General features: G+C 38.7%; 1 protein-coding gene across 1 annotated transcript; it reads right to left on the bottom strand.

Annotated features, from left to right (window-relative positions):
* Window positions 1–1,104: 1,104 nt before the first annotated feature.
* slc7a1b (solute carrier family 7 member 1b) lies at window positions 1,105–21,748 on the bottom strand. The gene is made up of 12 exons (XM_063016323.1): window positions 21,611–21,748; window positions 13,699–14,113; window positions 11,836–11,994; window positions 11,581–11,746; window positions 11,352–11,485; window positions 10,147–10,369; window positions 9,465–9,604; window positions 8,409–8,511; window positions 8,087–8,295; window positions 6,562–6,713; window positions 6,124–6,232; window positions 1,105–1,355 (listed from the first exon to the last, which is right to left on the bottom strand). The coding sequence occupies exons 2-12, from the start codon at window positions 14,066–14,068 to the stop codon at window positions 1,156–1,158; spliced, it is 1,965 nt and encodes a 654-aa protein (XP_062872393.1). The 5' UTR covers window positions 14,069–14,113; window positions 21,611–21,748; the 3' UTR covers window positions 1,105–1,155.
* Window positions 21,749–22,044: the final 296 nt, after the last annotated feature.

Below are 22,044 nucleotides of genomic sequence, written 5' to 3'. Positions count from 1 at the left end.
GACTTGACAGCTGTTGTGATTGAGTGAATCTAAAGCTGGTAGAGCATCAGTAATATGATTGTATTGCCTCATTTAGGCTCAATGATTTTTAAATTCAGAAATTCTGACAAAATAATGTGATTTTGCAAAACCAAAAGCATCTGTATTTACGTCATTGTGTACATAAAGGGTTGGTTTCACAGACAGGGATTAAGCCTAGTCCTAGACTACACAGCATTTTAAATAGAGATTCTCCATTTAAAGCAAAATGTAGTCCTGGACTAGCCTTAATCCCTGTCTAGAAAACCTACCCAAAATGTCTAAATCTACTCAAATTTATAGACATACTCCTAAAAGCGGCGGCATGTAAAACACTCCTAGGAACAAGCTACATTCTTCAAAAAGACCAACACAGGCTTTTACCTAGCTCTAAATAACAACAGGGCAGCATAAATAATTGAATTACTCAAACCAAAATGAGCACATATAAATATATACACACAATCTACCCAAAAAGGCACTGCTGTATATTGTGAAATATTATTTAATGATAAAGATTTACTTTAATGCTTCTTCAGTGGAGACTTATCTCTCATGCCTGTTTTTAATGCTTCTCAGAAGGTCCTCTATCTGACAAATGACCTTCCTAAGTTTCAGATAAAGCAGCATGTACTGCAAAACTATTTTAATTTTGATTTTTAATCCAAAACTCAGTCTAATCTTAAAAATGTGTTGTTGTTGGGCTTTTCTAATAGTGCAATTACTCCTTTATATACACAAGCAAAATGGCTATTTACACAATCAAGCATTCACATAAAAAAATGTAAAAATCAGCAACACAGCTTTTTCACAACCCATTTTCACTTAAATAAGTTAAACCTTGACATTTTGGCAAAATAATTTAAAAGGTTTTTTTGGCTGATTGCAAAACATCTCTTTAACTTGTACTCGTCTTCATGAGTACTGATGAAAAGGTATCAAATTGGCAACTAACCTCCACATTCATCATTACTGCTGACAGTAAATATGACAATAAATAGTACTGGATTTGTTAATGCTGTAAACCTGGCATCCCAACACGAAGATTGCTGAACAGGCTAAATTAGCCCAATGTTTTCACTTCAAGTCAATCCACTTGTACGACTAAATAAGGGTTTAAAATGCACTTAAGCATTCTTAAGAGTCATTCTCCTCTTCTTTTTCATGTACTTGCTCCTCTACAACATGATTAGAGAGGAATGCCTCTTTCTCCGGTGTAGAAGGTCCATCTGTTTTACTGAGTGGTCCGTCTCTATTAAAAGAGACATAATCTTCAGTGGTGTTCCTGTCCGATTCTGTGCTGTTTCTGATCCCATAGGTGAAGTAAATGAAGAAGCCTGGGGGGAAAAATGAAATGGACTTAAAAGCGTGCTTTGTACTCATTCACTCAAAAAGCATTTGTGAGGTCAGTCACCAATATTGTACTGACAGGCCTGACTGGCCAGTTTGAATCCACTGCTCTTTGAAGGCCACACACCAAACCATGTTCTTTGGTCATGTATACTCCATTTGGAACTGTATATCCAATGGCTGCTGCTATGCATATTTGCACCTTAATACAATGTAAACAACTTAAAAATAACTTAATGCTGCTTTATTCTTAAACTGCACAATTTTTTCTGCACCTTAAACAACTGCTATGTGCCTCTTTTTACTACCTCAGTTTACTTATTTCTATTTTTACTCATTGTACATAAGTTTTTATAGTTTAAGTTTATACTTAAAAAGTTTTTATACAAAGTTTTTATTCTGTTAGTTTAATTTTGTTTATGTATAATACTTATTGATGTTTGGAGGACGTACAAAGTAAGAAATATTGTAGTATGGGCTGTACTATAAGTTTATTAGGTGCATCAGTGTTGTTGGGATTTTTAACACTTCAGTGACACGGTATAATTGTTGCATTAACAGTACATTTGAATGAATCTGAATGAGTGAGACATGTTGACTTATTTAAGACACAAATAACACTGTTATTTGTGCTCTGGCCCCTTACCGATTCGACCCAGTGGCGAAACCTACAGCAGGTTGTTGTCGCTGAACCGCTGGATGTCTAAATGGTGCTCAGAAAACTGCATCGATTTTGTAGATAACTGGTCCACCTTTGAGGGAAGGCCTGGTCTTTTGAAGCGGGATGGTGTCCACCCCACGTGGGAGGGTGCTGCTCGCATTTCTTGCAGCATAGGTGACAGGCTTTACCACCGCGTTAGTGTAGCGGCAGATAGTGTTAAATGACTATCCAGAGCCAAGACCAGGCAGCAGACTAACAGGCCTAACCGACTGTCTGCGAGTCGCCATCGGACGTCACCCGGAATCCTTAGGTCACAAACCATTGAGACTGTGTCTGTTTACCGTGGCAGGTGTAAGCCAAAACAAAATCAAAAAGTATGTCATAATAACTTAATTAAAATTAATCTAAATGAGCATCATGAAAACCCTAGTAAAGTTAAACTAAAGTTAGGACTTCTAAACATCAGGTCACTTGCATGCAAAACAGTAATTGTAAATGAAATAATTACAGATAATTGTCTTAGTGCCCTGTGTTTAACCGAGACCTGGGCTAGACCTGATGAGTATCTAGGTTTAAATGAAGCATCTCCTCCGGGTTACAGTTATGAACATAAGCCACGTCTTAGCGGTCGTGGTGGAGGAATAGCCGCAATTTATGATAAAGACATAGGTCTTACTGTAAAATCAACTCCCATAACAAACTCGTTTGAAGTTCTTATCTCTGACATAACCAATAAATGTTCATCTGATAAAAATAGTATGTTTAAACTGGTTACTGTTTATCGACCCCCTGGTCCTTACTCAGAATTTCTTAACGAATTTGCCGATTTTCTTTCTAAATTAGTCTTATCAACTAAGAAAGCTCTAATTGTTGGTGACTTTAATATTCATTATGAGGATAAGTGTAATCCACTCAAAATTGCGTTTGATTCTATTTTAGAATCCTTAGGCATCACCCAAAATGTAACAGGACCCACTCACCGCTGTAAACATACCTTAGATTTAATACTTACTTATGGTATAAACATAGACAACCTGGAAATTATACCACAGAATGACTTAATCTCTGATCACTCCCTACTAATATATGAAGTGTCCCTGTCCAATAATATACAGCAACCAAATCGTTTTAAATGTAAGCGCACTATTACATCTGCAACTGCAGCAGCGTTCATAAACTGCCTACCAGAATTACCAAATATATCAGCATCAGAACCTAAAGAACTAGATCAGGCAACTCAAAACCTAGAGACCGTACTGCGCACAACCTTAGATAACGTAGCCCCACTCAAAACTAAACTGATTAGGGAGAAAAAACTTGCTCCATGGTACAATGACCACACATGCGCACTTAAACAAGCAGCACGGAAATTAGAACGTAAGTGGCGTCACACTACACTGGAGGTGTATAAGATTGCTTGGAAAGATGCTCTAACTGAGTATAAACATGCACTTATAAAAGCTAAATCTGTATATTATTCATCCCTAATAGAGAAAAATAAAAACAATCCTAGATTCCTTTTTGAGACAGTGTCCAAATTAACTAAAAACGTCAATGAAACTGAATCTAATATACCGCCTGACTGTACCAGTGATGATTTTTTAAAATTCTTTAATGACAAGATAGAAAAAATACGACTTCAGAGTCAGAGTGTGTCACTTGCCAATGTTAAGTATGGACTCACTCCGAGCAGCATTGGTGATAATAGTAACGAGTTAATCCAACTAAATTCCTTTAATCCAATCTCCCAAAATGAACTAACTGTGTTGATTAAATCATCGAAGTCATCATCGTGTATACTCGATCCTGTTCCAACTCATTTACTTAAAGATTTACTCCCAGCTATTGTAGAGCCCCTGCTTACATTAATCAATGCATCCCTTAGCCTTGGGTATGTACCTAAATTGTTTAAAAGTGCTGTTATTAAACCCCTGATTAAAAAACCTAATCTTGATCCACATGTTTTATCTAATTATAGGCCAATTTCAAACCTTCCTTTTGTCTCAAAGATATTAGAAAAAGTCGTTTCCAAACAGCTATGTTCTTATTTGAATGAAAATTGTATTCATGAAAAATTTCAATCAGGATTTAGACCCAACCATAGTACCGAAACCGCATTAATTAGAGTAGTTAACGAGTTGTTAATGTCTTCTGATAATGGATGTGTCTCTTTTCTTGTTCTATTAGATCTTAGTGCAGCGTTTGATACGGTCGATCATAACATTTTACTGGAGAGGCTAGAAAATACAGTAGGTGTTAAAGGACTCGCACTCTCTTGGTTTCAATCATATTTGACTGACCGCTCTCAATTCGTTTATGTAAATAATAAATGCTCAGAAACTACAAAAGTAAAGTGTGGTGTTCCACAGGGGTCGGTACTTGGACCGCTATTATTTACACTCTATATGCTTCCACTAGGTGAAATTATTCATAAACATGGCATAAACTTTCACTGCTATGCAGATGACACACAGCTGTATATATCAGCCAAACCAAATGATACTGACACAATCAGTAAGATAGAAGATTGTGTAAACGACATAAAAAACTGGATGTCGTGTAATTTTCTTTTACTTAATTCAGATAAAACTGAGGTTTTACTTGTTGGCTCTAAAGCTGCAAGAGACAAGTTGTCTAACCTGGTGCTAAACTTAAACACGTTCTCTGTTACTCCCAGCCCAGATGTAAAAAACTTAGGTGTCACAATAGATTCAGATCTCTCCTTTGATACACACATTAATAATATTACTAGAGTTGCTTTCTATCATTTGCGTAATATCTCTAAAATAAGAAATATACTATCTGTTAATGACGCCGAAAAACTGATCCATGCGTTTATAACTTCTCGGTTAGATTATTGTAATGCTCTTCTAACTGGATGCTCTGGTAGATCCTTAAACAAACTCCAGTTAGTTCAAAATGCAGCAGCTCGAGTGCTAACTAGAACTAAAAAATTTGATCATATCACTCCTGTTCTATCATCTCTACACTGGCTGCCAGTTAAATTTCGCATTGATTACAAAATACTTTTACTAACCTATAAAGCGCTACATGGTCTGGCTCCACAGTATCTGAGTGAGCTTATTAATCACTACAGCCCAGCACGTCCACTTCGTTCACAAGATGCAGGGTTACTTATAGTTCCTAAAATTAAAAAGACCAAAGCTGGTGGAAGAGCATTTTCTTACAAAGCTCCACAACTTTGGAATAATCTTCCTGCCTCTGTTCGGTATTCGGACACAGTCTCAATGTTTAAGTCTAAACTGAAAACATATTTATTTTCTCAGGCTTTTGATTAATATAGACAAAGGCGCAGAGCTTGGGGGTTCTTGGTCATAGAAACTTGTGGTGATCAGGGATGTTGGGTCGCTGTCGTTCTGCCTCTCTTGTCCAATCACTCTGGTTTGGGTAGGAGAGGTGGGCGCTGATGTCCTGTGAAAGCCTTCATGACCTTGTTACCTGCTCGCTCTCCCTTTTAGTTATGCTGTAATAATTAGGGCTGCCGGAGTCTAAAACTCTCTGTAAAACTGTTTGTCAACTAGCATTGTACATTATTAACTACATTCTCTGTTGTTTTACCCCGAGGGCATTCTGATGGAAACCTGTTTACCCGCCGAGGTTAAGGATTAAAGTCGAGACTGCCGGGACAACGATGCTGCTCCTGTCAGATGTGACGGGTCTGGAGTAATTGCAACGGCAAGAAATCACTACAGACTTTATTGAAGACTAGAGCGGATAACAACTCTATTATTATTTAATTGTTTATTTATCTATTTATTACCACTGTATGACTTTTAGATCATTCAATTCTGTGTTTGTATGATTTGTGTAAATCGTGTATTTATTTAAAGTATCCTCCAGACCACCCAAGAAGGATGGGCCCTGTTGAGTCTGGTTCCTCTCAAGGTTTCTTCCTGTAATTTTCAGGGAGTTTTTCCTTGCCACAGTCGCCCTCGGCTTGCTCAACAGGGGTTTTTGTATCTGTTGGTCCTGGATTTTGTAAAGTTGCTTTGAGACAATGTATATTGTAAAAAGCGCTATATAAATAAACTTGACTTGACTTGACTTGACAAATATAAGAGTAATAAAGTTACCGATCAACATCCAGATGGCAAAACGAAACCAGGTTCCTTTATCCAGCTGCATCATCAAGTAGACATTAATAAACATGCTAAGCACAGGCAGGAAGGGCAGAAGAGGAACCTGAAACAACACACACGACAATAAATGTCTTCCTGTATTCGTTGCAAAGCCTTTTTAAGAATGCACCTCAGCAATTGGCTGCATTATATTTTGCTGGGGGAGTTTTGTGACATGGGACATTCAGACTGTGACTAATTTAATTTAAGTGACCTGTATCTGCATATCAATATTTTTAGAATGGAATGTCCACAACTTCATGGTGTCCACATCCGACTGGCCATAGTCATCTCAGTGTATATCAAACACTTGTATAATTGTATGGGAACCCAAATTCGGCTTATTATTTACTTCTACTGTATCCCCTATATTGTAAACAGCAAAGGTCTTACCTTGAAGGAGAGCTTGGTTTTGCTCTCTGGCTGCCGCCAGATTAGGAGGGTGAGAAGAAGGCACATAACAAATAGCACACACAGCACATAAAGAGACCAGGCTTGAAATGCACCCTGTACAGCTACAACACAAAACAAACAAACCAGAACACCTGCAGAGAGAGAGAGAGAAGAAAGAAAAATGAGAGAAAAATAGAAACCTACACATTGAAACCTCACCTACATTTAATGCAACTAATAAACACTACATATTTTATTACTGTCTCCTTTTATGGCCTACATAGGATTCAGTTATAATGGCTTTTACAGAATATGTAGTGCACTATGTGGACTAGCTGACGTTATTTATGATTCACTTTGCTGGGTCATGGAGCTAACATATCTGTTTTTATTGCATATGTTTAGGAAATTTTATTACTACATACAGTACTAATACAGTAGATGTGAAAGTAGATAATGCTTATTACCCCATATGCAAACTTTAAAAACACTATGTATGTATAATATGTACCCCGTCAGTGCTCATTTGTTTCAGTGGGGGTTGGCTGAACCGGCTAGCCATTGGAAGGTGCACTTGTCAGTGAGCTCTCAGTGCCAATCCCAAGCCCAGACATAAGTAGGGTTGAGTCTGGAAGGGCATCTGGCATAAAACGGTAACAGTTTAGGTATTTAGACCAGAATGATCTGCTGTGGTGGACCTTTACAGGGGAGCATCCAAAAATAAATAAATAACTAGTATACTATTATACTACAAAAGAATGTCAAGGCAATTCATTTCCATAGCTTCCATAACTTCTTTTCTAACATTATTTTTTGGCGTTAGTGTTTGGGACAATGATCGTTCTAGTTACGCTTCGCCACCTAAATAAGCTTACTTAACACCAGGATTATAGACTAGAAGTTACACAAAGCACCCTGAATTTCATATCTTTTAACAGAATGCAGTCTGGTGGACTGCATAAATTACTGGGGTGGGGCACATTAGGCTGTTATTTTGTTTTATAACCTTGCTCAACAGGAACAGTGTTTTTAAAATTCTTCCTTGTGGCTGTTTAAATTTTATGAATTTGCTTACAGTAAAGAACATTGATGAGGAGACAGATTGCAGCAGAATGGAATGGTTTTATTTCAAATAATATAGTTAATATAGAATTTAACTGTATGGAATGGAACTGAAGACACTGATTAGAAAATGTAACCCTATATTATATTTTCTGGGTTCTGTCGGTAGTAAGTGCCTGCTACTGACATTTTTTATTTGACTTTTTTCCTTTACACCCCATATAGACAATGGTTTTTGGTATTTATTATATATTAATATATAAACTAAATAATTAATCAGAAAAATATTGCTTAAATGATTAATTCATACTGTAGGATTGCAACTAAATACCAAGTTTAAATTTCACCTGCATTTATAGAACAAGAAATTCATGGCTACTGCATGCAAACAGAACGGCAGCATCTGAACACTTTAAAAGTGGAATGTTAATGCTTTGTTGGTTCGTGCCTGTATTACACTGACCTATTACACTGGTGCAAATGTTGACAGTAAATCCAGACAGATGTGAAGGCTCTGTGTTTTTAGGGAAAAGCAGGTTGCCGAGTGTTCTATTTTCTTGAGATTTAGTAAGAAAGGCTGAACTGCCCTCGCTGATGGAGTCGGGCTCGGCATCCTCCCGAGAGGCAGCAATCTGATACTGCACTGTCACGCTGGGCTGCTCCGGCTGGTACCTGAATAAAACACAAACACACATACAAAACAGGATGGATGAATTTATTTAATGACACCAATCTAGGACCTTTAACAATTTCTAGCCAAGGGTCAGTTTAATCTCACAACTTACCTTAAAACTAAGACACAGGCAGCCACTAGGGTGTATGCCAACAGCGTCCCGATGGACATGAGGTCCACCAGATCCTTCAGGTCGAACAAGAAAGCCATTAAAGCTGCAAATAACAAAGCTCAGGTCATATATTTTAGTACTACTATTTTAATCTGGATCATCATGTAAACGACAAATCAACAAAAATATTAACATTTTACTGTAATGTCAAGCATCAAAGGAAACCAATAAATCATGTACTAAAAATGCTTTCCCTTGCCACTACAATATTTTATCTGCTGGACTGTTCAAGAAGTCACATGGCTGTCCATATGCGTTACGGCTCTCTGTGAGAATTGAAAACTGGCGGATGATAAGAAGTAGCCGCAGATTGAAGGGGCGCATTTGCGGGGGCATCTGCAAGGGTTTTGCAAGCAGCAGCAAATTTACAATTGGGGATTGGAATTAATTAGATTGTGAGATAAAAGGAGGGGATCCAGAAAAAAAAAACTTTAAAACTGAAGAAAGATTTTATTTTGTTCATGACGGCTGGCATGCCAAGTTTTTAGACCCTCACAGCTGTTAGCGAGTGCATGTTTTTTTTAAAGTCCATGTATACAGGAACATTACCACAAAAACTATGGAATCTCTTATCAGACAGGAATACAAAAATAAAGCTGGCACACATCTAACAACTCCGCTTTGCCCTTTTCTCCTCTGAGCTTATCAGACAACAACCCAGCTGCCAAGGTAGAGACAGTGGGCGTCGTCTTCTCACTGAGGTGAGACAGGAAAAAGCAAAGCAGGCCAGCGTACGACAAAGAAAAGATAACGTGCGGCAGTGTAAGTATGTGGCCCAGCAGACTGAGATGATTTAAAGGGGATTAAGGGAGTCACCAGGTAATTCAGTCAACACGTTTTAATCAGCCTAGGATCAAATAGCACCAGAAAAATGTAAACGTCTTTAAAGCATGGTGAGGGTTTATTAAGAAAGCATGGGAAGAAACAAAAAGCATGCTTGAAAGAGTCTGGTCCAGCAAGATCTCTACAACAAACCAGTCTGTTAGTGTTTCTCACCTGCCACAATGCCTGAGGTCAGAGTTGCCATTACAGGTGTTTTGGATTTAGCGTTGACTTTTGCCAGGAACTTAAAGAGCAGGCCATCCTCTGCCATGGCCCATATTACTCTGGGCATTGGAAACATGGAGCCGAGTAAACTAGCAGGGAGAGACAGAGAGACATGTGGTCATGACACATAAGAGTATTCAGTTCATTTATATTAAACAAAGCATTATGAATACATACAAGCACTAGTGGGGTGAACATGTGGTCATACATACAGGTTCCTACTACCTTTAATTCATTGTTAACCCTGTTAGCATTTGTTAACCATAACATTCATGGTTTGTGAAAAACAGCAAGTCGGGGTTTTGGGGGGAATAAGAATGCTAACAAGTCTAATTTGTCTGTAAATGCAAATTCAGAACATAGATACTAAAATCTATATAGTCAGTATAGTGTATATAGTCAAATATAATCTGGACAGTTAAAAATGCCACTGCTAAAAATTAGTTGGACAAACAGCTAAAAATAGACCTGAGCTGAAGACACTAACTACTCACAGAATGCTGGTTATTAAATTGTTGCGCACACATTTCTGAATCAAAAATTAAATAACACCATCTTGTATGACTAGCCAGTAACTGCTTTAGCAATGATCTATTTACAACGAACAATAACACCACATTATGGCAATTACCTGGTGGAGAGAGCACACAGTGAGCCGACAGCCACGGCGTATGTAGCTCCGTCCCAGCCCACATGTTTAAACGCCACAGGCAAAGGGCTGTTTGGATCCAGCATATAATAGGGCATCATTACGGTAAGAGCTGCAGACACGCCAAAGTAGGCCACAAAGCAGATGAGGAGTGAAGCCACGATGCCAATAGGGATCGCCCGCTGTGGGTTCTTTACCTCTTCTCCTACAGAATGAGAACAGCAAGATCGAAAATCATTCAGTGCGTACACAAACGTTTTGGGCTAATCAATAACAGGACTAAAAGACATATGGTTGATGATCTGTAAAACATTTAAAATATGTTCTTTATAATGCAACATAATTTGGTACTTGAAAATTCGTTTTTTAATCAGTGCTTAAGAATCAGTTGCAGATAACTGTCATGCTTTTGGAATAAGTTACATTATTATATACAATTGGGTATTGCGTTATGTTTGAGGGTATGATAACTCTGCTCTTATTGCAGATTAGCAAAACAAAAACTTCTAAAATGCTCTATTTTTGTTCCTTTTTAAATCCAATCCAGTCCAATCTACCTAAAGTCCAATCTACCTCTGTCTACTGCAGGTATGTGTTAGTTTACAAAGTTAAACAATTAGGCAAAGCAAAAACTAACAATATTGCCTACAAATCCACCAAATTAAAACAAGACATACATTTTTAAAATGCACCCAACTTGATTCAATTTAATCTTTTAACTGCTCTCCAATTTAGCCAGAAACTGTACTTCAATTTAGCCAAATTACACAAAAAAAACCCATCCGCCTGCACCGCACTGATGCCAGAAATCCCCACAGTAACACTGTAGGCAAGAAAAGTGAAACTACACCAAGTATTCTAGTGAACTGTTTTATGACAATTACCCTCTCACATTTATGTACATGATATGTCAAGTCAGTCAACATCACACTTACTCATTAAATGCAGTAAATCAGCATGAATAACTGATCAGTTTTAGCCGATATTGATAAATGCCAGTACACACTACAACAGAACCTGGGAAACAGGGTACAAAGAGAATGTGTTTAACAGAGACTGCTCCACAAAGGACGCAAGTGGGGGCATGGTAGTTATGAGTCCCTACACACAGCAGGTAAGAACAAGTTCATATAAAATAAAATCCAAGCTCACAGTGCCTGTGTGTAACCAGAGATATTCGTCCTCACCTGTGGTAGCAATACAGTCAAATCCAACAAAGGCATAAAAGCAGGTAGCAGCCCCAGAGAGAACTCCACTGATACCAAACGGCATGAAGCCTCCGTCTCCAAGGCTGCTCGGTGAAATGAATGGCCGGGATTCACTGAAAAGACACGAGAAAAAAAAAACTTAATGCATTAAATATTTCAATGTAACATCTGACAGATATATGAGGTGACATCCAGATCTTAAACTTACTTTCCTCTTAAGCTAGCATTCAAGATCTCTCCAGGATTCAGGTTCCAGTTTTTAAGGCTTCCCTTAATCAGACCCGAGATAATGACAAACATCAACACCAACACATTCACACAGGTGAACACTTTAGTCACCATCGCTGACTCCTTCACACCAAATGCCAGCAGTCCTTAAAATGAGAAAAACAACAACCTCATTAAAACTAAGCACTGTGTGTTTTGTTCAGGCTTGTGTGTCTGCACAGTAAATGAATCTTACCAGTTAGGATGAGGATGAGGATTACAGCAAATATATCCGGGTACTCTGCTAAAATTCCTGGGGCGTTGATGCTCATGTGTTTCTTACAGAAGGTCTCAATTTGTTGCCCTATGAGCTCATCAAATGTGGCGGTCCATGCTCGAGCTACACTGGACGTCCCTAAAAAAGATACACCAGGAAGATGTTAAGGGCAAGGCAGTCAAGATGACACTTAAGCTCAGAGACCAAACAAAAAATTTTTGCTTGGTCTAATGTTTTTTTAATTACACTGAAAAATGCAGATGGTATAGCCAGAACTTGGCATAAACTGCATTAATCCACTTTCTAAGTGTCAACGATTAACATGTTTGAAGGTGTAATTATGAGGGGAATGTCTTTTTGACACACATAGCACATCTCAAAAACATAGCACATCATCCTATGCCTCATTTTATGTCCTAAACTGACCATATTGTAACGATTACTTTTTCAGTTCATTTTTAGTTCCCTATTGTACCACCATGGTTTCTTAACTCATCTCTATTCTGGCAAATAAGAGCTGCAGACTATCATTCTCCCTCTCTGACACACCAGTTGCCGACTGCTTATCACCAACCAGCGGGGGGCTCCCAACTACAAGCATTTTAGCATAATATGTTTAATGTCACTCTGTCCTCAATCATGCCAGTGCCCAGACCACTTAAGAGTTTCACTATCTATCACAGTGGCAGTGAGTAGAAACTCTGACCTTCCTTCCCTGTGTGCTAGCATGTTAGACCTCTGCACCAAAAAATTTGGTCACTATTGGGATGTCACCTTTGCAATTCTGTAGTTATATGTACCTATGGACCAAATTTTTTAAGAAATGGAACCAACATTGAACATAGTGTTTCTAATAATAAGGCCAACAAGTATATACAACTATATATGATTTTATAACAAAAAACTGTTGCTTCATGCTATGTTCTGAAGCATTTTGTTCTTATTAAACAATAGCACACAAACTAAAGAAAAATAAAAATTTTGAAGAGAAAATGCACATCAGATACTCAGTGTGCACTAAAGTGTGTGGCATAGGCTTGTAGGACATCTCAGTTCAAAACCATGGACTAATTTATGCCCATTTATTCCAAAGAGCAGTGTAAGGTGTGCAGAAGGTAACAAGACAAATGCATTTATTTATATTTTCCTAAATGACATTATTAACGGTTCAAACACTGTAATTAACCACATTTCATTTATCACAACAAACTGAGTTCACAGGGAGCGAGTAACTCAGAATTCAAAGAGATTCTCATAATGCCACGCCCCCCGGTCAGGCACTCGCGACCCCCCAGACAAGTACTCGCCCCACAGGTTGAAAACCCCTGTTCTAGACCTTCATCAGTTGTCACAGGACGCTGCCCACGGGGCGCTGTTGGCTGGATATTTTTGGTTGGTGGACTATTCTCAGTCCAGCAGGGACAGTGAGGTGTTTAAAAACTCCATCAGCGCTGCTGTGTCTTATCCACTCATACCAGCACAACACACACTAACACACCACCACCATGTCAGTGTCACTGCAGTGCTGAGAATGAGCCAAATAATACCTGCTCTGTGGGGGTCCTGACCATTGAAGAACAGCATGAAAGAGGGCTAACAAAGCATGCAGAGAAACAGATGGACTACAGTCAGTAATTGTAGAACTACAAAGTGCTCCTATATGGTAAGTGGAGCTGATAAAATGGACAGTGAGTGTAGAAACAAGGAGGTGGTTTTTATTTGTTATGGCTGATCTGTGTATATACACTGGGTTTGAATAGTGCACAACAGAACAGTGTAACAGTATCAAAAACAGTTATTGAACATATAGCATACATTTATTTAGAAACCATGTTTTCTCACCTATAACGTATGATAGAATGAGGTTCCAGCCAGTGATGAAGGCCCACAACTCTCCTACAGTCACATAGCTGTAAAGATATGCTGATCCTGTCCTGGGCACTCGCGCTCCAAACTCAGCATAGCACAGTCCAGCCATAACAGAAGCCAAAGCTGCAATCAGAAATGACAGCACGATGGCTGGGCCGGCGTTTTCTCGTGCCACAGCGCCAGCAAGCACATACACACCAGCTCCGAGCGTGCTCCCCACACCCAGTGCCACTAGGTCAAATGTGTTAAGACATCGGGACAGTCGAGACTCCTCTGTACTGCAGTCCACTGCCTTCACTCGGAGTAGCTTCTTGCCAAAGCTTTTGAGTGTGGCTAGGCCCATGATGCTTCACACACCCAAAGAGCTCTTCCCGGCAGGTTCAGTGACCTAAAATTAATAAAAAAATAAAGACAACTCAGAAAGGGTATTACAATGGATAAAAAAAAAAGACACTACATACAGAAACATGTATTTGGCCAGTGGCACCACCAAGACTCAAATTTGGGTCTTGGACTACTGCTGTCACTGAAAGATGCTTTATAAAGCTTTTGCATTGCACTTACCAAGGCTGGAAATTACCTGTGATAACTGAATAGAAAAAAATGCTGAAAGAAACACCGACAACTTTAAACCCACTTGCCACTTCCTTGCGAGCTTCAAAACCACTACAAACATTTGACACAACAAAACAAACCATTTATGAAACCACAGCAAGAGCAAAATGAGCAATCACAAACCCAAGCCTTGCATCACTGGGTTCAATTCTCATGTACAAATAAATACCAGGGAGGGAAGGAGTTTCTACTATGTTGGTCAGTGAATTAAACACGTCAGCAGAAATGTTTGTTGCTACTACCCCAATTATAACCATAAATAGAACACAGTGGATCACATGGTATTGTGACCCCAGCAGCTATCATGTAAATATATACACCAATCAACCATAACATTAAAACCACCTCCTTGTTTCTACACTCACTGCAGTGACACTGACATGGTGGTGGTGTGTTAGCGTGTGTTGTGCTGGTATGAGTGGATCAGAGTTTTTAAAACACCTTACTGTCACTGCCGGACTGAGAATAGTCCACCAACCAAAAATATCCAGCCAACAACGTCCCGTAGGCAGTGTCTTTTGACCACTGATGAAGGTCTAGAAGATGACTTACTTAAACAGCAGCAATAGATGAGCAATCATTCCTGACTTTACATCTACAAGGTGGACCAACTAGGTAGGAGTGTCTAATACAGTGGACAGTGAGTAAACACGGTATTTAAAAACTCCATCAGCAGTGCTGTGTCTAATCCACTTATACCAGCACAACACACACTAACACACCACCACCATGTCAGTGTCACTGCAGTGCTGAGAATCATCCACCACCTAAATAATACCTGCTCTGTGGTGGTCCTGTGGGGGTCCTGACCATTAAAGGACAGGGGGAAAGTAGGCTAAAACAGTATGTAGAGAAATAGATGGACTACAGTCAGTAACTAAAAAGCTAAAAAGTGCTTCTATATGATAAGTGGAGCTGATAAAATTGACAGTGAGTGTAGAAACAAGGAGGTAGTTTTAATGTTATGGCTGATAAGTGTATTTAGTATTGCGTATGCTAAATATTGAGAAATTTAAATACAGAATTGGATTGTTATCAGCAAATACATCTGGCGTACTATTTGGCATTTTCAGTTGTAGTTTTTTATTGGGCGTCATAAAAATGTAACATGCCTACTGATATTTATATGAAATCATTGAATCCTGGGTAAACCAACTGTCTAGTGCAGGTAAATGATTAAGGCACGACAGGCAGGTGCTGAAAATGCCACTCCCTAACAAGGTAAGTAAATGACTGAACTATACTCAGGGTGTTGTACACAGAATGTTTTACAAATTAATCTTCTGTATAAAGGAACATGACTTCAGAGGAATGTGACAGGAGTAGGTTAAAGTATCAGAAAACAAAGACCAGCCTGCATGAAACAAAATAGCAAAAACACCTGACACTAAAAAGCAGTTTTCTGAAAGATCTACATATTGTCCAGTCAGTAACGGTTCAATCTGCCTACTGATTAACAGTAATCCTCACCCTGTTTATTCTAGAACAGACCTGGGCATCGTCCGGCCCGCGAGACATCTCAAACCGGCCCGCATGAGGTCCGTGGCAATTAAAAATCAGACGTAAATAAATGTACATCACACATACAATATAACAGGGTTGTTTTTGACGGGAGCGCGTGTCTTTAAATTTCTTTAAGTTTCGTTTTACGTGTGTGCGAGTGTATCGGGCTTCACTGTAATGTGTCGGCGAACAGAACTGAGTGTGATTTACGGTCGAGTTTTTAACAAGATGTGAACTTCTGAAGTATTTATTTACTGAAGTCAGATGTAAAGCTGGGTAAGGATCACAATTTAGGCTCTAAATCGCTTTTGCGGTACCAAACAGAGAAATACAAGAACATGAACGATGCAGAGCGTCACACCTGAAGCTTCACTAACTAAACTGCAAAAGCAACAAGGACTTTTTATAATGTTTAACACATCCAGAACTGAAGCAGTCAGGACCAGCTTTGTGATTTAAAAAATAATATCCAACAATAACAAAGGACTGAAAAACAGCAAATGAGGTCATTAGACTCCAAACAAAATAGTGTAAAGTTTAAAAACCTGCACATTTTGTTCACATTTGTTTTTGAAAAATTAGTTGATTAAATAGTGAAATAACGTTGATGTTTTTACTCTGCCTACTTCTTCTGATTGTATCGTCTAAACAGTAACAGATTATCAGAACTGTACAATTTACTGCTTTTTATAAAGAGATAAAATTAAGATTGAGCAGAATTAAGTTCACCTTATTGGTCCGGCCCTCCACAACAGTCCCAGTTTCTTATGTGGCCCCTTGGAAAATTTCATTGCCCACCCCTGTTCTAGAACCATCTCTAATTATTTAATTCACCTGACTAGAAAGCTAATTCAGCAGTATATATCACATCAAACAGCTATCAATCAGAGTGTTATCCTGACATCTATGGAAACTATTTTAAAAAGCCAGCTTCCAGCATGCTACACCCGGTGTTACACAACACACACACTGGCATGCATTGCGTCATCATGCCAAAAAAAGACAGGACAGGAAGAGTCTGAGAATCCATTAATTTCACTGTTGTGGAAGCAACTCATCTGGTTCGAAGCAGTAGTAAAAATAAATAAATGTACATCTGTGGGCGAGGACCGAACCAAGCCCCATTCTCAACCAATCACAGTGTGGAGGCACAAGCCGAAGAGCTAATAATTTAGAAAGGCAGTCACATGGAGGACATGCTGTCAGTGTTGTTAGTTTATTTAAATATAATTTAGGTTTGTTACTTTTATTGTGATTTTGGACATTTATATTAGCTTTAGTTCTTTTAAGAAATTTAGTTTTTTACATTCTTTAAGTTTCAGTAGGTGCAGCAGTTAAAAGTTGTAAATCTGTCATCAGTCTGTGTTTTAGATGAATGCATGAATAAATACTGCGCTTTGTGTTACTGAACCAAGTAAAACACGACAAGATGTCATTTACAGTCAAACTAAAAATTGCATAATCAGGCTAAAACACTGAAGCTGTATTTAAAAACATGCAGGTGACGCATGGTATATATTTTTATAAAGCTTCTATTTAGTAGTTTTGAAGGGAATATTTTGGGGTATGTTCATATACTTTTGTAGGACTACCACACCATTCTGTCTATGTTGTATAGAATGCTGGACTGACGGTAGTTAGGCAGCATAAAGACTTGAGTGATTGTTATGGCCAGACGACTACATTGTAAAATCTCTAAAACAGCAAGGAGTGCTCACAGGTAACAATGGTAGCAAACCACAAACCAAGGGCAGGTAGTTGGGCAGCCAAGACTCATTGATGTCAGAGGACATAAAGGTTGTAGCATCTTGTATGGACTGACAGAAGAGCAGACAATTTTAATTGGCATGTTAATGAGTAGCTGGTTAACCATTACTGTCAAGGAAGTCCCTGATCAGTTAAAGCTGTCAGTTAAATAGATGTCATAAATTCAGCTGATGTCTGACTAAAACTGAAAATGAAGATACAGTGGGAGTTCAGACTGTTAGTTTAAGACTTACATTTACATGTGCAGCATCAGCTAAGTGTTCAAACACATTCAGACAAATCACTGCCATTCATCTCTAAATAAAAAAAACTTTTTAAGCATTTGTATTATTGAAATTTGACACCAGAACTATTAAACATTAAAATCACAACCAGAAGCTGTTTTGTCTTAGTGAGGTCTGACTGCATGTTAAACTATGCACATGTGGATCTGTGTGTGACACAGATTTTACAAATATTTTGTGGATATTTTGCATCATCTTCCAGCCATAGGGTGTAGATGCTGACAGTGGTCAGTGAAAGGGAAACATCCAAGTCTCAGTAATGCCAGAGAACAAAAAAGGCTATCGCATCTGAAACAAGCCAAGAGAGTGGCTACTTTTTTTTAAACCTGTGATGGAAGGTTGTCACAACACACATTGCATTAAACTCATCTGCACAGTCGCAGACCAGTCAAAGCTTTCATGCTTGCCTCAGTTTCTTCACAAAAGCATCAGAACATTTGAGCAATTAAACTGTCAAATCGTCAGATGAATCCCATTTTCTATTAGATCAATGGACATCCAGACATGTGTACACTGTTTACCCATGAAAGACACAGCAACATGAGGCATAGTTAGACAATCCACTTCTCAATGTACAAGACTCAATGTACAACCTGCTATATACAGGGGTTGGACAAAATAACTGAAACACCTGTCATTTTAGTGTGGGAGGTTTCATGGCTAAATTGGACCAGTCTGGTGGCCAATCTTCATTAATTGCACATTGCACCAGTAAGAGCAGAGTGTGAAGGTTCAATTAGCAGGGTAAGAGCACAGTTTTGCTCAAAATATTGCAATGCACACAACATTATGGGTGACATACCAGAGTTCAAAAGAGGACAAATTGTTGGTGCACGTCTTGCTGGCGCATCTGTGACCAAGACAGCAAGTCTTTGTGATGTATCAAGAGCCACGGTATCCAGGGTAATGTCAGCATACCACCAAGAAGGACAAACCACATCCAACAGGATTAACTGTGGACGCAAGAGGAAGCTGTCTGAAAGGGATGTTCGGGTGCTAACCCGGATTGTATCCAAAAAACATAAAACCACGGCTGCCCAAATCACGGCAGAATTAAATGTGCACCTCAACTCTCCTGTTTCCACCAGAACTGTCCGTCGGGAGCTCCACAGGGTCAATATACACGGCCGGGCTGCTATAGCCAAACCTTTGGTCACTCGTGCCAATGCCAAACGTCGGTTTCAATGGTGCAAGGAGCACAAATCTTGGGCTGTGGACAATGTGAAACATGTATTGTTCTCTGATGAGTCCACCTTTACTGTTTTCCCCACATCCGGGAGAGTTACAGGTGTGGAGAAGCCCCAAAGAAGCGTACCACCCAGACTGTTGCATGCCCAGAGTGAAGCATGGGGGTGGATCAGTGATGGTTTGGGCTGCCATATCATGGCATTCCCTTGGCCCAATACTTGTGCTAGATGGGCGCGTCACTGCCAAGGACTACCGAACCATTCTGGAGGACCATGTGCATCCAATGGCGGTGCCGTGTATCGTGGTCACGTGGTTCATGTAACCCTCCAATAGTTCCAAACAAACCCGGCGCGGTCATGTTCTCATATGGGACAGGCAGCAGTAAATGAAATATTAAACGGCAAATAATAAACATTTGTACAATTTCTGGGTATTTTTAACTGCGTTTACATTTACTGCATCTGCTTTAATGTCAATTTGGTATATAAAGTGGAAGATTGATGTTTATAATGACTTGTTAATAGGTCGTTCTTGTTAACACACAGTACATTATATTAGCATACATTACATAATGCGATATCATTAAGTAGTAGAGACAATATACAGTACACAGATTAAAGTGTTTTTATGTTTTGTTTTTTACATAAACTAATCTCCCTTCACTTTCCTGAGGATTCATAATAATAATCATTTTGGCTAAACACTAAGTCATGTGCTGGATTCATAAGGTTTACCTGCACTGAATGAACAGATTGATAAACACACTACCGTACCTTTAACCTTATAGTGCAGGTACATGAAATAGCATTCATTCATCTCTTATTTCATGAGTGATTAATAATTGATTCCTACATGTAATACATTAATGAATTCATTATGAATATGCACAAATTCATTTTGTCTAATGTAAGTGGTGGACAAGGTACACAAACCATGCAGTTGAGGTAAAGTAGAGATATCCAAGGTAACATATTACTCCAGTAAAAGTAGTAGTAAAAGTAAAAATACTCTTTACCTCCACTAAAGTACTAAACTAAATTTACCTTCAAATGTACTTAAGTATGAAAGTAAAAGTAGCATGATTTATTGTGGTTCTAATGTTTTATGATCATTTCTGTAACAAGACTCTTGATTAATCACCTCATTTTAGGTGAAAAGACTCGTGTGTCATTAATTAAGCTTAACTGACTGAGCTAAATTCAGTTATACCTATTAATTAAGATAAACATGTAGTGCTGAGCAAATGCTAAACAATAACAGTATTAAGTATATTAATGACATTAAATTCATTTTTTTTTTTTAAACAAAGCAACATACAGCTAAAAATGCTTGATAAGTAGTGGAAATGAATGGGGCTCTATGGGTTGTTTGGAACTATACAGAGCTCCACAACCCGGAAGCTGCGCAGAAAAAATGTCCCGCCCCCTTTCCAACGGTTTTCTATGGGAGTGTCGCCACTCTGTTCTCTCTACCGCTCTGGTCCTTGCCTTTACCAGCACAGCGACCCTGACCAGCGGTTCAAACTAATTAAAGTCAATGAAAGTTGTTCAAGTTATAGCATGATAAGAAGGTTTAAAATAAGTTTCATATATTCATTCATTTCAGGAAGAAGCAGCCATATCAGTATTATCAAGGCTCTTCTCTGTTCTAGCGCCCAAGTGGTGGAATGAACTTCCTCTGTCTGTTCGAACATCTGAGTCTCTTGCTGTCTTTAAAAAGCGATTAAAAACCCACCTCTTTACTAAGCACTTAAGCTGACTTGTACTTATTTACTAACATCTTGTTCCATCCTTTTCCATTTCCCCAAAAAAAACAAAAAACACTTTGGTTCTAACAGGTTTGAGCAGATTTGGGTTCTTCGACTGTTGTTTACCTAAACTTGAGAAATGAAATGTTCACTTTGGAAGCACTTCTGTAAGTCGCTCTGGATAAGAGCGTCTGCTAAATGCTGAAAATGTAAATGAAAATGTAAATGTAAATGCAATGTGGTGAGTTCGCCATTGAAACACAGACAAGGCGCTTTAGCACGTGCCATACAGCCGGTCTAGTGTTAACAAGCATTTCGAATTAAACACAGATTTAAAAATAAATACTTCTATTATTTAATTACTTATTTTACTTGGTTTTTGCTTTGTATTTCTTGCCCAAACAATTCATTCTATTCTTTGCGGAAATTAATGAATAAATGATGCAATGTTTTGTCTAGCTTCGAATAAAAGTACATCTAGTTACATATAAGGAAAGGCACGCGGAGACACTTTTAGCATCTGAAAGATATCTTGAATTTTACCCTGCAAACGTGGCAGTTCTCTAAAAAAAAAGAAAAGAAAAGAAAAATAGAAATAAAAGAAGGAATATGAGTTCACTGAAAGTAGTGTAAGCAGAGAGCTCTGATCACCAGGTCTTGCATCAGCTCCTAAAATGTTCTCTACTACAGGACCCATGCACGTGTACGGCACACCAATTCACATTCATTCAACATCCTACATATTGGTTCTAAAATAGAAATGCAAAGTAAACGCTTTTACCTCAGTCAGTACAATGAGTTGAAATTAGGTGGTATTAGCAGACGGGTCAGATAACAAGACGATAAAAGGCGACTGAAGCCTGTAAGAAGGCGCTGTAGTAGAGTGATGACGTCACGGGGTGGGCAGCGATAAGAGCTAAACCGAACAGAAATCATCTTAAAAAAACAACCCACAGATCTAAACCAAACTAAACCCTGTGGAGAAAAAGTGCTACAAAATCAGAGAAAAAAAATCAGTAGGATCTTTTGTAACATTCAAAATGTGGAAGGATCTCAGGCATTGTAAAAGCCTTCCCACTTCCTAGGGAGCACAGACTTCTCCTTTTTTATTTCATTGCCATCTATTACCTATCCTGGTCAGGGTCGCAGTCGCTTTGGTGGTCGCAATGCAGTAACATTCAGGACAGGACGCCTGTATATAAATATGTCTGTATA

Source organism: Trichomycterus rosablanca, chromosome 20, assembly GCF_030014385.1.
Source record: "Trichomycterus rosablanca isolate fTriRos1 chromosome 20, fTriRos1.hap1, whole genome shotgun sequence".
Taxonomy (NCBI): Eukaryota; Metazoa; Chordata; class Actinopteri; order Siluriformes; family Trichomycteridae; genus Trichomycterus; species Trichomycterus rosablanca.
The sequence above is the reverse complement of the archived record's forward strand: the minus strand, read 5'-3'. Positions and strand labels throughout refer to the sequence as shown.